This window comes from Suricata suricatta, chromosome 4 (genome assembly GCF_006229205.1).
Source record: "Suricata suricatta isolate VVHF042 chromosome 4, meerkat_22Aug2017_6uvM2_HiC, whole genome shotgun sequence".
In the NCBI taxonomy this organism is placed as follows: Eukaryota; Metazoa; Chordata; class Mammalia; order Carnivora; family Herpestidae; genus Suricata; species Suricata suricatta.
Window position 1 is genome coordinate 57,570,117 of NC_043703.1, and position 14,355 is coordinate 57,584,471.

General features: G+C 40.0%; 2 protein-coding genes across 9 annotated transcripts in view; both read left to right on the top strand.

Annotated features, from left to right (window-relative positions):
- The window catches only part of SETDB2 (SET domain bifurcated histone lysine methyltransferase 2), a 65,686-nt gene extending 63,699 nt beyond the window's left edge, over positions 1-1,987 (top strand). For all 8 annotated transcript variants that reach the window (XM_029936781.1, XM_029936786.1, XM_029936783.1 and 5 more), the window contains one exon: positions 743-1,987. In XM_029936781.1, coding sequence (XP_029792641.1) covers positions 743-860 — 118 coding nt within the window. In that variant the 3' untranslated portion in view covers positions 861-1,987. The remainder of the gene's footprint in view (positions 1-742) is intronic.
- Positions 1,988-4,446: 2,459 nt separating this feature from the next.
- The window catches only part of PHF11 (PHD finger protein 11), a 31,210-nt gene continuing 21,301 nt past the window's right edge, over positions 4,447-14,355 (top strand). The window contains exons 1-2 of the mRNA XM_029936789.1: positions 4,447-4,578; positions 12,519-12,640. Of these exons, the coding sequence (XP_029792649.1) occupies positions 4,518-4,578; positions 12,519-12,640 (183 nt within the window). The 5' untranslated portion in view covers positions 4,447-4,517. The remainder of the gene's footprint in view (positions 4,579-12,518; positions 12,641-14,355) is intronic.

Below are 14,355 nucleotides of genomic sequence, written 5' to 3' on the forward strand. Positions count from 1 at the left end.
TTTGAAATTGTAAAATATAACAATAGAAAAATATAAAAAGAAAAATATGTGCTACAGGTCGTAATATCTGGTACCCTAGAATATTCATTTATCCCAAACTGTTCCTAGTCAATAAAATTTTAAACAGCTGAAATTTCTATTTCCTTTGAGAATTAATGCTGAGGATGGCAGGTCTCGCCCAGTTCAATTCAGGGAATAAGTGATATGGAATACTGCATCTTATTTAAGTCAGAACTGCCCCCAACACCAGAGGCCTCATACCACAGATCTCCTCATGTCACTAGGTTCCATTATTTGCAAAACACTTCCTTTCTTGGGATATTGCAAGTTTCTTCTTACTTAGGATGTTAGTAGATTTGAAATAAAACTCAAATGATTAGGGTGCCTTGATGGTTCAATCAGTTAAGTGTCTGACTTCGGCTCAGGTCATGATCTCACAGTTCATGAGTTTGAGCCCCTCATCAGGCTTTGCCCTGACAGTGTAGAGCCTGCTTGGGATTCTGTGTCTCCCTCACTCTCTGCCCCTCCCCCACTTGCACATACTCTCACACACTCAATAAATTCAAAATAAATTTTTAAAAATCTTTTTAAAAATTCAAATAATTATTCTTAATAAAAGAGCATTCCTAACTGGTAGAAGGTGGTTGAAGATTTTTTATATTGTTACTAAGAAATTGATATAATCAAGTTTGGTTCATTTGGTAGAGTAATTTATGTTTACTTTTTCACTTCTACTTTCTAGGTATGTGAAAGCAAGAACAGAGCTAACATGGGACTATGGGTATGAAGCTGGGACTATGCCTGAGAAAGAAATCCTCTGCCAGTGTGGGGTTAATAAGTGTAGAAAGAAAATATTATAAATCTGTAGCTAAAGCCTACTGAAGAAATTAGCTTATCACACTGCAATTAGAGCCACGCAAGAGAACTTTCAATCATCAGTGGAATTAACTGAGGCTGTGATCCATCAAGAGCATTCCTTTCAGTTTACCCTTGTAGAGGAATTCATTTGTGTGGCTTAAAATGCTAGGAACAAAATAAGAACGTTTTCAAACGCATAGGCAATCTCTTTATTCTTTATGCTCTTCAACTTTACATGAGTGAGATGGAAGTGTATATTTTATATGAAATACCATTATACAGTTTGTAACTTATTTGTAATCTATATATTAAGAGAAAGAAATGTCACAATAGAATTCAGTTGTTCATATTTACATTTGTGATTATTATCTTTAAGTTTATGCCCCCAAAAGGCCAAATTTCACATCGTTGCCTACAAAATTTACGTTTAATTCTTGGCAAATAATTTACCATTATAAGCCATAAGGTGGACAACAGAGCCTGTGGAATATGTAAGATCTGACTTTATACATATTACATCCAATATTTTAACACTAGTTGGAGAAGCTCTGTCTGGCTCCTTGCAACTCTGTCACATCAAACCATTTGAGTGCTAAGATGGAAAAGCTCTCCTATTGGGAAGATTCTGGCAAACTTTGAGATGAAACTTCTTTTCCATAGATTTGTTTTTACTCCTCCAGTACAAACATAGACAAGAATAAAAAGGGAATAGAAACCTGTAGGAATTAGAATATTTTTTTCTAGGTAGAGGAGAGCCGTAAGAAAAACAAAACTTAGAAACTAGTGAGACTTAGCTTATTTAGGCCAGAAGGGATTGTGCTGGGCAAGAATTTCACTTTAAAACAACAACAACAAAACAAGGCGATTCTACCCATTGTCAAGTCTGGAACAGCTTCTTGGATTCTCCTGTGTATGATGTGCAAATTGTTTTTATTGAGAAAAAGGGAGTTACTCTGCTATGGGTTACCCAGCCCTGATCATGGAGCAGAAAGAGGACTGGGAATCTCCAAAACTAATTTTACCCGTAATGAAGATGTACATTTGGCTGCCAGGAACTTCCCCCTTGAAACCAGAAGAGGAATACCAGCTCAAAAACTAGTCATTAAAAGTAGTTCTGGCTTTTGAGAGACTTCATGTCTTTTTCTTTTCTTTTTTTTTTTTTTTCCCTGTACTTGATTCTGGATTTAGTTTGGTTACTGTTCAAATAAAAACCTATTCGAAGTTTTCAACACCTAGGTGGATTAGTCCATTAAGCATCTGACTTTGGCTCAGGTCATAATCTCACGCTTAGTTCTCATCAGGCTCTGTGCTGTGAGCTGCTTTGGATCCTCTGTCTCCCTCTCTGCCCCTCCCCAGTTTGCATCTCTCTTTCTCTCAAAAATAAATAAACATCTAAAAAAACTATTCAAAGTTTGGACCCAATTTAATCTCTTAAAACTATTGAACTAGATGGAAATTTAACTTGAAATTGTTTTATGGAGTGGAAAACCTAGGGACTAGGAAGAGGAGGAGCAAAAGGTTATAACCCATCAAACAGCCTGCAGACAGATGAGGAAAGTTAAGTACATTTATTCACAGTAAACATGTTTTAGGTAGTACACTGAAAGTGAAGATACTTAATCAGTATGGAAAATATTTTTGTGCAGAAATCCTGACATCTTGATCCGCTTCACAGTTCTCATCTTCCATCAGTGTCCTAGACATTCCCTTTGTCTATGTTAGATATTTCCTATTAAATTCCATTATTTCCCTTTTCTTTGGTTTATTCCAACATGTTGGTGAAGGACATCTTCCTAGTTGCTTTTGAAAAGGAAAATTGAGAGGCAAATATTTTGAGACCTTGAATGTTTATTGTTATTTTACCCATATACTTGATTGCTGTTTCATCAGGATATAGAATTCTTGAGTAGCCTCCATACACAATATTGAAGGCAGCTGCTAGCCTCGAGTGCTGCTGGTATGAAATCTGAAAATGGCCTCCTTCCTGGCTTCCAGGGGGACTAGTGAAGTCAGATGTCATTTTGTTCCTTATATGACCAGTTTTTCTCTCTCTTGAAGTTGATAGAATTAAAGCTTTGTCCCACTTCCTTTCTGGTGAAGTTCATTTTCATCTTTAATCATGGGTTCTTGGTGGGATCATCAAGCTGAAACCTTGTCCTCCAGTTCAGGGAAAGTATCTTGAACCATTTCTTTTAATGATTCCTAATCTGTTTGTTCTTTCTTTATTTCTACAGTTCTTGTTATTCAGATGTTAAACCTCCAGGATTGGCTCTCTTCCAATTTTCTAAGTTGCATTTTTAAAAATTTAAGTAATCTCTACACCCCATGTAGGGCTCAAACTTGTGACCCAGAATCACATGCTCTTCCAGCTGAGCCAGCCAGGTACCCCAAATTTTATTTTCATCTCTCTTCTTGCTGTACTTTCTGGGAGATTTCCTCAGTTTGAATCTTCCAATATGTCTATTGTGCTTTATTTTTCTGGTCTTGTATTTTTAATTTCTAGAGCTCTCTTCTCCGAATTTTTCTTTAATAGCATCCCATTTTTGGCATGGTTGCAGTATCTGAAAATGTCATGTATATAGATTTATGTGTGTGCACACATTCATATCTATATTCTTCCTGCAAATTTCGTGACCTCAAAGGTTTGTTTTCCCTGTATATTTCCTTTGGTCTTTGTCTTTCATGTTACACACTTTCATCAGTTGGTGATCTTGGCAGTCTACTCATACTCCAGAGTGGAATACTAAAAAGCCTGAGATTATAAACTGAGAATGGGGAAAGGGGCTCTTCAAGTGCCACACCATGATGTAGCTGAGTTGTCAGTCTCTAATGGTCTCTTACAGACTTTGTTTTTGGTCTGTCAAGGAATACTTCTCTATCCTCCCAATTTAAGGGCAAAAACTTGGCTGCCAGAGTCTGCTCTTCTCTTCCCTTTGAGCCCCATTGTTCTGTAATCCAGTTCTATGTTTGATAAGACTATCCAGGTTATCTTTTTAAATACTGTTTTTCTGCTGTCTCCAATTTTGCCTTTCTTCTCTATAAAACCTCAAAATGCAAGACCTGCGGACATTTTCCTTTAATTCCTCAGCAAACCACCAACTATTATATGCTTCTTTTCCAGAAATTTTTTTTATCTGTAATTTATATGCCTTTGTGTTCTCTACATGTATATTTATTACATGCACTGAAAACCTCGTCTCGTATGGTGCTGTGTACCCCATGGGTGCTAAATAAAGACTTGCGACTTGCAACTGGAATTACAGTCTGTTAATTCCTACTTTATGACATACCTATTTAGGCAAAGCTTGGTGTTACACAATTTTTTTAAGTAACAGAAGAGCAATCACTTCTCCAGCTGATCTCTGGGGTTTTGGTCACCTTTCCTCCCAGTCTGAGGGTGAGGACAAGGGGAGGAACGCCTGCAAGTTTAAAAAAAAAAAAAAAAAAAAACAGATTCAGACCGGATCTGGATAAGATGTGAGCTGCTATTTGAATGCGAACTACATCTGCAAAACCTTTGTGTCTCGCTCAAAACTTCCCCTGTGGGCAGGGGAAATCGGTCATCATAGCTTTTACGAAAGCGAAACTGCAGCAGCTTGTGAACTTCCGGAAGTGCAGGAGAGGCGCGCAGCCTTTGGGCAGCCACGGAGGGTGCAGCCATGGACCAAGCGTTGTGTTCCTTGGCTAAGGACGCGTCGGACAAGCTCCCCCACCCCACTGGTGAGTATTGCGCCCCCGTAGCCCGCGTGAACGCACGGGGATGGGACTGGGGGGAGTGCGGTGTCCCGCAATCACAGGGCGGGGCCTAGGGCCTGCCAGCTGTGCCACTACCGCTTGGGGGCCTCGGATCCACTTCCCAGGCCCTCAAGCAGTGCTGGTGAGCTTGTCGAACTTGCCAGACTTGTCTGCGTTCACCTCCAGCAGCCCTGCTGGCATTTCTGCTGGGGCTCTGTGCCCAGACCTCTGCCTAGACCTCTGCCTTGGAGCTTCACTTGTGACAGTTATGTCTTCCGCTTTCTCCCACTAGTAATGGACAGCCCATTGCTACCGTCCTCCTCCGCTGGGAGTGGAGGCATCAGAGGAGACTGACATAAACTCTGGTGGGTTACTCTCCATGTGCAGCTCCACCCACCTATAAGACAGTGTTGTCAGAGACATGGAGAAGTAGGCAAGAGGTGGACCCCTTTCTGAAGAGAAGTGGACAGCTGGGTCTCAGGAAGCAGTTGGGAAAGTTCTTGCAGAGAATGTGACTCTTTGGAACCGTCTCCTCCTCTTCATTCAGTAGTTCAAATCCTCAGCGGCCCTCTCTGTGAATGAGGCAATGGTCTGTGAGTCTGCGCCTTCCCTTCACTTAAACAATGTAGAGTTCCTACCATGTGCCAGGCTGAGGGCTAGATATGGGGAATACAGAGATGAGTTAAATGGATCCCGCCTTAGAGAATCAAATAGGCAACTTGCAGAAGCCCAAATGAGGGGTTCCTTACTCAATCTGGTGTTCAGGAAAGCTTTATGGAGGCGAGGATGCCTTTAGTTTTAAATGGCAAGAGGCAACCAGAGGTAGAAAGGTTGAAAGAGTGCCCATACAGAGGTAGGTGATAACACAAAAAGGCACCAGCCTCAAAACATCATGTGGCAACCCTAAACCAAGCAGTTGAATATTTTCATTTGGCTATTGTTACTTATGCAATGTTACTAGAGATGAGATTCCATCTTGTCATCTACCCCAAACTCCAGACTTGTATAACCAACTTCACCAAGGCTTAGAATGAATATATATATTCGAATTGAATATATCCCAAAGGGAACTTTTGTTCCCCTGCCTATAGCCACATATTCCAAACCTGTTTAACCACCAGCATTCCATTCATCCATTTGCTAAAGCCAAAACCCTTAGCACTGTCCTCAGTGCCTCTCTTTCTTCCTCACCTCACATGTAATGCGTTAGTCAGACCAGTTCTGACTAGATCTTGAATAGATCTTGAACCTAATAACTGCTTCTCACCTTCCCTACCATCCAAGCCCAATCCACCATCCTCTCCTGCCTGGACTATTGATCTGGCTCCTACTGTAACCTCTCATACAGACAAGCCTACACAACAGCCAAAATGATATTTAAAACACAAAAAGCAAATGTGATTCTCCTATACCAGGGCCCTTCATTAGTCTCTCATTCCCTTCAGAATAATCTCGTACTGTGGCCTACAGTGTAACCCAGGTCCTGATCTGATTCCATCCCTGCCCATCTTGATGACTCTGCCACCCCTCACTGACCTGTGGGTCCTCTAAGCCTTCAAGTCTGCCCCTGCATCAGGGTTTTTCTATTTACATCATATTTCTCACTTCTCCACCATTTTCAAATCTCTCAAGTGTATTCTCCATAGCTTTGACTGTCCTATTTGAGAGAATACCTCACTGTCCTTACAACTCTCTACTTCCTTTCCCTGCTCTGTTTTTTTTTTTTTCTTTTCTTCCATGACACTTATCACTAGCAGGAAAAAAAAACAAAACTTGTCTGTCTCTACTCTTACAATATAAGTTCCATGAGAGTTGAGACTCTCATCTCATTGTCTGTTTTATTTGTAGTGCCTAATAGGTTCTTATTAAGAATTTGTTGAAGGGATGAGTGGGCTTGTATGTACCACTGAGGAGCTTGGCTTCTATTTTGTTGGTGATGGAAAAAGCCTTTCACAGGAGGGAAACCTCCCCAATCTAAACTAAAGTCTTGTGTTCCAAATTCTGTATATCTGAGAGTAGGGCAGGCAGGTCCTCTGGGGCTGTCAGCTGTGCCTAGGGAAATGGAGTCACATAGTACAAATATGCCTGCTGAGGATCATCCCTGTGCATAACTGTGAGACAGATATGCTAAAGAAGTCCACTGAACATCCTACTCCTTGGCTGTCCACCACCCCTCTCTCACAACACACCCATTCTTATTCCTGTTTATACTTTTTTTTTTTTTTTTTGAGAAAGAGGACACAAGGGAACAAGGTGCAGAGAGTGAGGGAGAAAGAGACTCCCATGAGGAGCAGAGAGAAAATCCTGTGCAGGCTCTGCACTGTCAGTGTGGAGCCTGAAGCAGGGCTTGAGCTCACAAACTGTGAGATCTTGACCTGAGCCAAAGCTGGGTCAAGGGTGCTTAGCTGACTGAGCCACCCAGGTGCCCCCCTGTTTATACATTCTAAAGCTGTCTTCAATAATGCTTTCTGGCTCTCACAAATACATTTATTTTCCAAGTCTACTATCAAGCAGCTCTGTAATGTCCACTCTTCTGTTTTGGTCTTTATCCATTTCAGGTGTGCAGTCATGGGAGTCAGTGATAAAGCTGACTTGTCCCACATTTTATATATAATGGAAGAATTAAAACAGGTGCAATGAAGGGTAAGTTGATCAAAGAAGAGGATTAAGTTTCTAAGCCAGCACCATACATTGGTTGCCAGTCCAGATCATAAATCATAACAGAAGGGCATTGTAAATGGAACTGTAAGATCAGTGACTTTCATTCCATCATCCACTTATTTACTGGTGGAATGTGTTTCTTGGCTATCTACTCTGGCGACCCCAGAGTCTGTCCTCTGGCTGGACTGACCTTGTCCAGTGGGCTTTAAGACCGTATCTGGGAAGAGGAGCATTTCAAAGACACCCCTGACATTCCTGCAGAAGCTGTGGCATTATCAATCCCTTCCTGGTGGAGCTGGGCCTAGAGAGACGGAGATTCACTCTATTGGTTTGAGTTAGTCATAGTTCATATATTACTGGCTTGTCATTTTTCTGTAACTTCATTCGGTATAACCATTCTTGACTACCAGTTTAATGTTTTGAGAATTCTTATCAGATCAGTTTCTGAGTCCTTAGCCCTGCTGGACACAATAGAAGGACCATGGGGAGCCAGGCTGATCTTCATTGTTCTTGGTGTCAGCTGCTGATGGAGACCAATGGACTTTTCCCTAAAATGCCCCAGCTCCCATAATACACCTGTCCCTCCCTGTCTGAACCTATACAGTTCCTGAATTCAGAAAGTGAGGACTATCAGTTATCCAAATGTGTTTATTTAGTCCATGAGTTTTGGATAACGCATAGCCAGCGTTCAGATAATGGGAGATGCCTATCTATGTAAGAGTCTCTAATGTGATTCCCCCTCAACTCCAGAGAGTTACATGCATTCTCAGTGTGGAAAAATGAACAAGTTGGAAAAGCCAAGGTCTTATAAGAAACTATGATGAGGAGGTGTTTTACCAAGAAAAAGCCATTAGGAGGAGTCTGTGTATCCCACTTTGGGGGTAGTAGTAACAAAACTCTAGGTCAGAAGGCAACAGTGTAGCTACCACCACAATTTCGCCAGGTGCCAAAGCCCTAGAACCCTGCAGACTTGGGGCAGAGTCCCCAGAGGAAACACAGGAGGCCATGCTCAGGTATCCACAGTCTGACAGCTCAGCCCTGCACAGTGCACCTATCCAAAAGTCTGGCTTTGCACAGGAAAGGGTTAACACTGTGAAAATGTCTAGCTCTTATACAACAGGGACCATTACATGCCTATCAAATGTTATCATACTATTTTATTAGGGATTCTTATTCCAGATTTTGTCACTAATAATTTAACTGACTGATGCTTTTTTTTCTTAGCCTGTGCTTTATAAATTTAATATTCCAGTTTGTGTGTTCTTTTAAAAAGATTATAGTATTGTATCAAAGTACATTTGGGGCCTGAGGTGAATAAAATATTGGGATTTTTTTCCTCATTTTCCATCTAGGGTGGGGTATAATGTCAAATATAAAATATATTCTAAAACATTGAAAATTATAAAATGTATTGATGGAGGAAGTGACAGATCAATGGAACAAAATAGAAGTATATGAACAAATCCAAACATATGTAATAATTAGATGTATGAAAAGGAGATTTAAATCACTAGCTAACCACTATCAAAATAAGTTAGAGCTGCATCTCATACTGTACAATACAGTAAATTTAACAATATTTTAATATAAATAAAATTTTAGAATAAAGCTATAGAGGTATTTTCTAAGTTTTATCTCCTTCATAGAAACACAAAGATTGATATAATTTATCAAATGAAACATTAAAACACTCTGTGTCCACATTATAAACAAAATTAAAAGAACACACATATAACTAAGAAAGAGTCAGCCTGAATGCATAACTGATAAATCAATAAGAAGATAGTGAATAAAAAACTAATAGAAAATGGGCTGAGGATATCAGTCCTGATGGCCAGAGAAGAAATGTAAATGCCACTTTATGGTATTTTAAATTCATAATTATGGATTATAGTCTGCTTCCCTCTATACTTTGTGTCCTTTCTTTTGAAGTAGTCATCTACTCTTTTGTGTTAGTTGTATCTTTATTATATGGTTTTCAATGGAGTAGGCAGATACCCTTGAATTGTTTTTTCAAAGTTTCCTTCAAGATCCATGCCCATTTATTTTTCCAAATAAACTTATTTAATCTTCTTGGGATTTAAGTTGACATTAAACCTACAACTTGTTTGAGGAAGAATTGACATGATTACGTCTAGTCTTCCTACTCAGGAGCACAGTATTTCCATGTATTGAGATCAAGCTTAAAACAACTCTCCCCCCCCATAATGTAAATTATTTTAGACCAAGAAAAGCATACATATTATCTCTTTAGTTGGCAACTTTGTAATATCCTTCACTCCCCACATTGTGTTTGTTTTCTTATTGAAATTTAGTTGATTAAACAATGCTTTCATCATGTTATTCCCCTGCTTAAAAATCCTTCCTGGCAGTCTTCCACTGTCTATTTCTCGAATTATTTTCCAGCTTCCTCTGCACGGATTCTCCCCGCTTCAGGCTCCTGGTTTTCTGTCTCAGGGTCAAACCTCTTGGCCTTTTCCCACATCGCTACATAGCCTCCAGTGTTCCTCCCACCCCCACTCCCCTGTCTGTCTCCAGGTTGCAGCTCAGGGCCCATGTCCTTGACAACACCCCAGCCCACAGGGGAGTTTGGACTCCCCTGGATCCTTAGCAGGTATTGTATCTTCCACCCAGCAGTTAATTCCTTTGTGGCATTTATTCTGCTATTTTAATTTCCTCATTGGTATTTGGTCTCCTTATTTATTTTGTTAGCTTCTTGCAGACAACAGTTCTGTCTCCTCTTTCTTTGTGTCCTCTGCTGTGCTGTTCCCCCCAGTAGCCTCTCATTACACATGGCTATGAGCACTTAAAATGTGGCTTATTTAGTTAAGACACACTCAGCATAAAGTACACTGAGGTTCAAAGACTCAGTATTAGGGGCATCTGGGTGGCTCAGTTGGTTAAGCCTCCACCTTCAGCTCAGGTCATGATCTCATGGTTCATGAGTTTGAGCCCCATGTCAGGTCTGTGCTGACAGCTCAGAGCCTGAGCCTGCTTTGGATTCTTTGTCTCTCCTCCTTTCTGGCCCTCCCCTGTTTGCTCTCTCTATCTCTCTCTCTCTCTCTCTCAAAAATAAATAAACATTAAAAAATTTTTTAAAAGACCAGTACTAAAGAATGAATTAATTTTTATATCAATTAAATGTTGAAAGGATAATATTTTGCATACATTTGGTTGAATAAAGCCTGTTATTAAAATTATTAAACCTGTTTTTTAGCTGTAACTCAACATTTGTGGCTCGCATTATGTTACTGTCAGACAGCACCCAGTCTAGAGTGCCCAGCAAAATGACTCTCCCACAAGAGGTGCTCCCAAATTGGTGGTGGTTTGAAATGAATAGAAGCAGCTAGCCTGTTTCATTTCATTTGAGGGTTTTCTCTCAGTCTCAATCCCTTTTCCTTGATTGTTGGGGAGCAGAGGGACTACAAATTTGAATCCCCACTTGTTAGGACCCAAATCCAGGAAACAGAAATTAAAGAAGAAACTCATTTGAGGAGTGCCTGGGTGGCTCAGTCAGTTAAGCGTCTGACTCTTGATTTCAGCTCAGGTCATGATATGTTTGTGGGATTGAGCCCTGCATTGGGCTCCACACTGACAGTGTTAAACCTGCTTGGGATTCCCTCTGTCTCTCTCTGCCCTTTCTCCACACATATTCTGTCCTTCTCCCTCTCTTTCTCTCTCTCTCAAATAAACATTGGGGGGGTGGGGGAGATTGTAAGATAAATGCTGCTCCAAAGTGCAGTCTTCGAAGGGCACGTGGGTGGCTTAGTTGAGCATCTGACTCTAGATTTTGGCTCAGGTTATGATCTCGTGGTTGTGAGATTGGGCTCCTGAGCTGAGCATGGAGCCTGCTTGAGATTCTCTCCCCCTCTGCACACCCCCCCCCCCACTCTCTCAATCTAAAATTCAAAAAAATAAAATAAAAAACCTTTTTTAAAAAAAGTGCTGTCTTCTGATTTTAAGAAATGCAAGATCTAATTTCAGAGATTTTGTTTTGAGTAACAAAAACAGCTTTTAGGAACCCCTTAAGTGGTTAACCTCATCTAAATTTAAAACTGTCATTTACCATTTGTTTATTTTACCATTAAATGGTAAAATAAGTCTTTGTTTCAAAATTAAAAGTTGAAGATTAAAAACAGAAGTGTGTTTTACTACAGAAAACCAATAAAAGGATGAGCATTGGAAAGGGCAAAAAAAATTGTTAAATGGATGCTTGTGGCCAAGTCAATAGCAAACGAATGAGAAGGTTACCCCTCACTAACATGCCAGTGAGATTTTGAGAACAGATGGCTTCTTTCTCCCTCTCTGTCTATTCTTCCATATTCTTCCTAGCTCTTCTTCTCTGAGTTCCTCTCCTTTCTCCCATTCCTTTCTTTTTTTAAAAAAAATCAGTTTCCTACCTTTATGTATCTTTCCTAATTTATTATAATGCTAGATTTAAGTGCATTTAAATTCTAGCACATTGCTCATTTATATATTTAATTCACTCAAAATTTATTTTTGAATAATGTCTGACACAGGATCCAAAAACTTTTTACAGGCAATTAACCAGAGCACTATTTCTTGAATACATCATTGTTTTCGTTTTGATTTGTAATGACATTAGTAATAATTATTGAGAGCTTAGTATTGGCAAGCCAGTGTTTTGAGAGCTTTGTATTTAAATTCCTAGTTGTGTTTCTTTCCTTTTTTGTTTTAATTTTTTTTATATATATATTTGATATAGAGAGAGACAGAGCATGAGCAGAAGAGGGGCAGAGAGAGAAAGGGAGACAGAATCTGAAGCAGGCTCCAGGCTCTGAGCTGTCAGCGCTGAGCCCAACTCAGGGCTGGAACTCACAAACTGAAATCATGACCTGAGCCGAAGTCTGATGCTTAACTGACTGAGCCACCCAGGTGCCCCTGTTTGTTTAAGTAATCTCTACACCCAACCTGGGTTTCAAACTAACAACCCCAAGATCAAGAGTCACAGGCTCTTCTGACTGAGCCAGCCAGGCACCCCCTGGTAGCTTCTTGAACAAAGTTTTCCTCATCTTTAGACATTTCAAAGGAATTCATTAATTATTGTCCTTCTTTCATTAAGCCATTAAAAAAATAGACAATAGTTGCTTTTCCACTCGGGTCCTGATTTTTTTAAATCTCTCTGAGAATTGAGAATTTCTCATAAACACAAGTGCCCTGCCTTCTACTTTAAGATTGGTGGAGGAGTTACGGAGACCAAGAAATTCCACTTTTCCATTTCTCATCAGGGATGTTACTTATAGGTGTCTTTCAGGTTGCAGAAAAGATGGAAAAAAGGACATGTGCACTCTGCCCTAAAGACTCCGAGTATAGTGTCCTATACATTGCAAAAAAAGCGACTATAGCTGCTCATGAAAACTGTTTGGTAAGTTACTTGAAAACACATGAGTCCTTTTAGGGAAGGACATACTGAAATAGATAAATGTACTTTGGAGACAAAGAATGATGAGTTAGCCATAATTTGGGCTTTTAAGTGGGGGTTGGGGGAGCATATTTTTCTAACTTTTTAAACTTTCAGATCTTCCCATCTTATAATTACATTTTAGCTTTATTTATAACTGATCAAACACAATTATAAGCTTCTTTGAAGATATTTTTAATAGTTTATTGTCAAATTGGTTTCCATATAACACCCAGTGCTTTTCCCCACAAGTGCCCTCCTCCATTACCACCACCTCTTTTCCCCCCCTCCCCCTCCTCCTTCAACCCGCGGTTCGTTTTCAGTATTCAATAGTCTCTCAGGTTTTGTGTCCCTCTCTCTCCCCAACTCTCTTTCCCTCTTCCCCTCTCCCTGGCCCTCCATTAGGTTTCTCCTGTTCTCCTGTTAGACCTATGAGTGCAAACATATGGTATCTGTCCTTCTCCATCTGACTTATTTCGCTTAGCATGACACCCTTGAGGTCCATCCACTTTGCTACAAATGGCCAGATTTCATTCTTTCTCATTGCCATGTAATACTCCATTGTGGAAGTGTCTGTTTATGTCTTCTGCCTATTTCTTTACTGGGTTATTTGTTTTTTGGGTGTGGAGTTTGGTGAGTTCCTTGTAGATTTTGGATACTAGCCCTTTATCCGATATGTCATTTGCAACTATCTTTCCCCATTCCATCAGTTGCCTATTAGTTTTCTTGATTGTTTCCTTTGCAGTGCAGAAGCTTTTTATCTTGATGAGGTCCCAATAGTTCATTTTTACTTTCATTTCCCTTGCCTTTGGGGGGTGTGTCGAGTAGGAAATTGCTGTGGTTGAGGTCAAGGAGGTTGTTTCCTACTTTCTCCTCGAGGGTTTTGATGGTTTCCAGTCTCACATTGAGATCCTTCAGCCATTTTGAGTTAATTTTTGTGTATGGTGTAAGAAAGTGGTCTAGTTTCATTCTTCTCCATGTTGCTGTCCAGTTCTCCCAGCACCACCTGCTAAATTATCCATCATGATCAAGTGGGATTCATTCCTGGGTTACAGGGCTGGTTCAATATTTGCAAATCCATCAATGTGATCCATCACATTAACAAAAGAAAAGATAAAAACCATATGATCCTGTTGATAGATGCAGAAAAAGCATTTGCCAAAATACAGCACCCTTTCTTAATAAAAACCCTTGAGAAAAGTCGGAATAGAAGGAACTTACCTAAACATTATAAACGTTTATGAAAAGCCCACAGCTAATATCCTCAATAGGGAAAAGTTGAGAACTTTCCCCCTGAGATCAGGAACACGACAGGGGTGTCCACTCTCACCACTGTTGTTTAACATAGTGCTGGAAGTCCTAGCATCAGCAATCAGACAACAAAAGGTAATAAAAGGCATCAGAATTGGCAAAGAAGAAGCCAAATTTTCACTTTTCTCAGATGACATGATACTCTACATGGAAAACCTGGCAGACTCCACCAGAAGCCTTCTAGAACTGATCAATGAATTCAGTAAAGTTGCAAGGTACAAAATCAATGTACAGAAATCGGTTGCATTCCTATACACCAATAATGAAGCAGCAGAAAGAGAAATCAAGAAACTGATCCCGTTCACAATTGCACAAAAAACCATAAAATACCTAGGAGTAAAACCTAACCAAGGATGTAAAAGACCTAT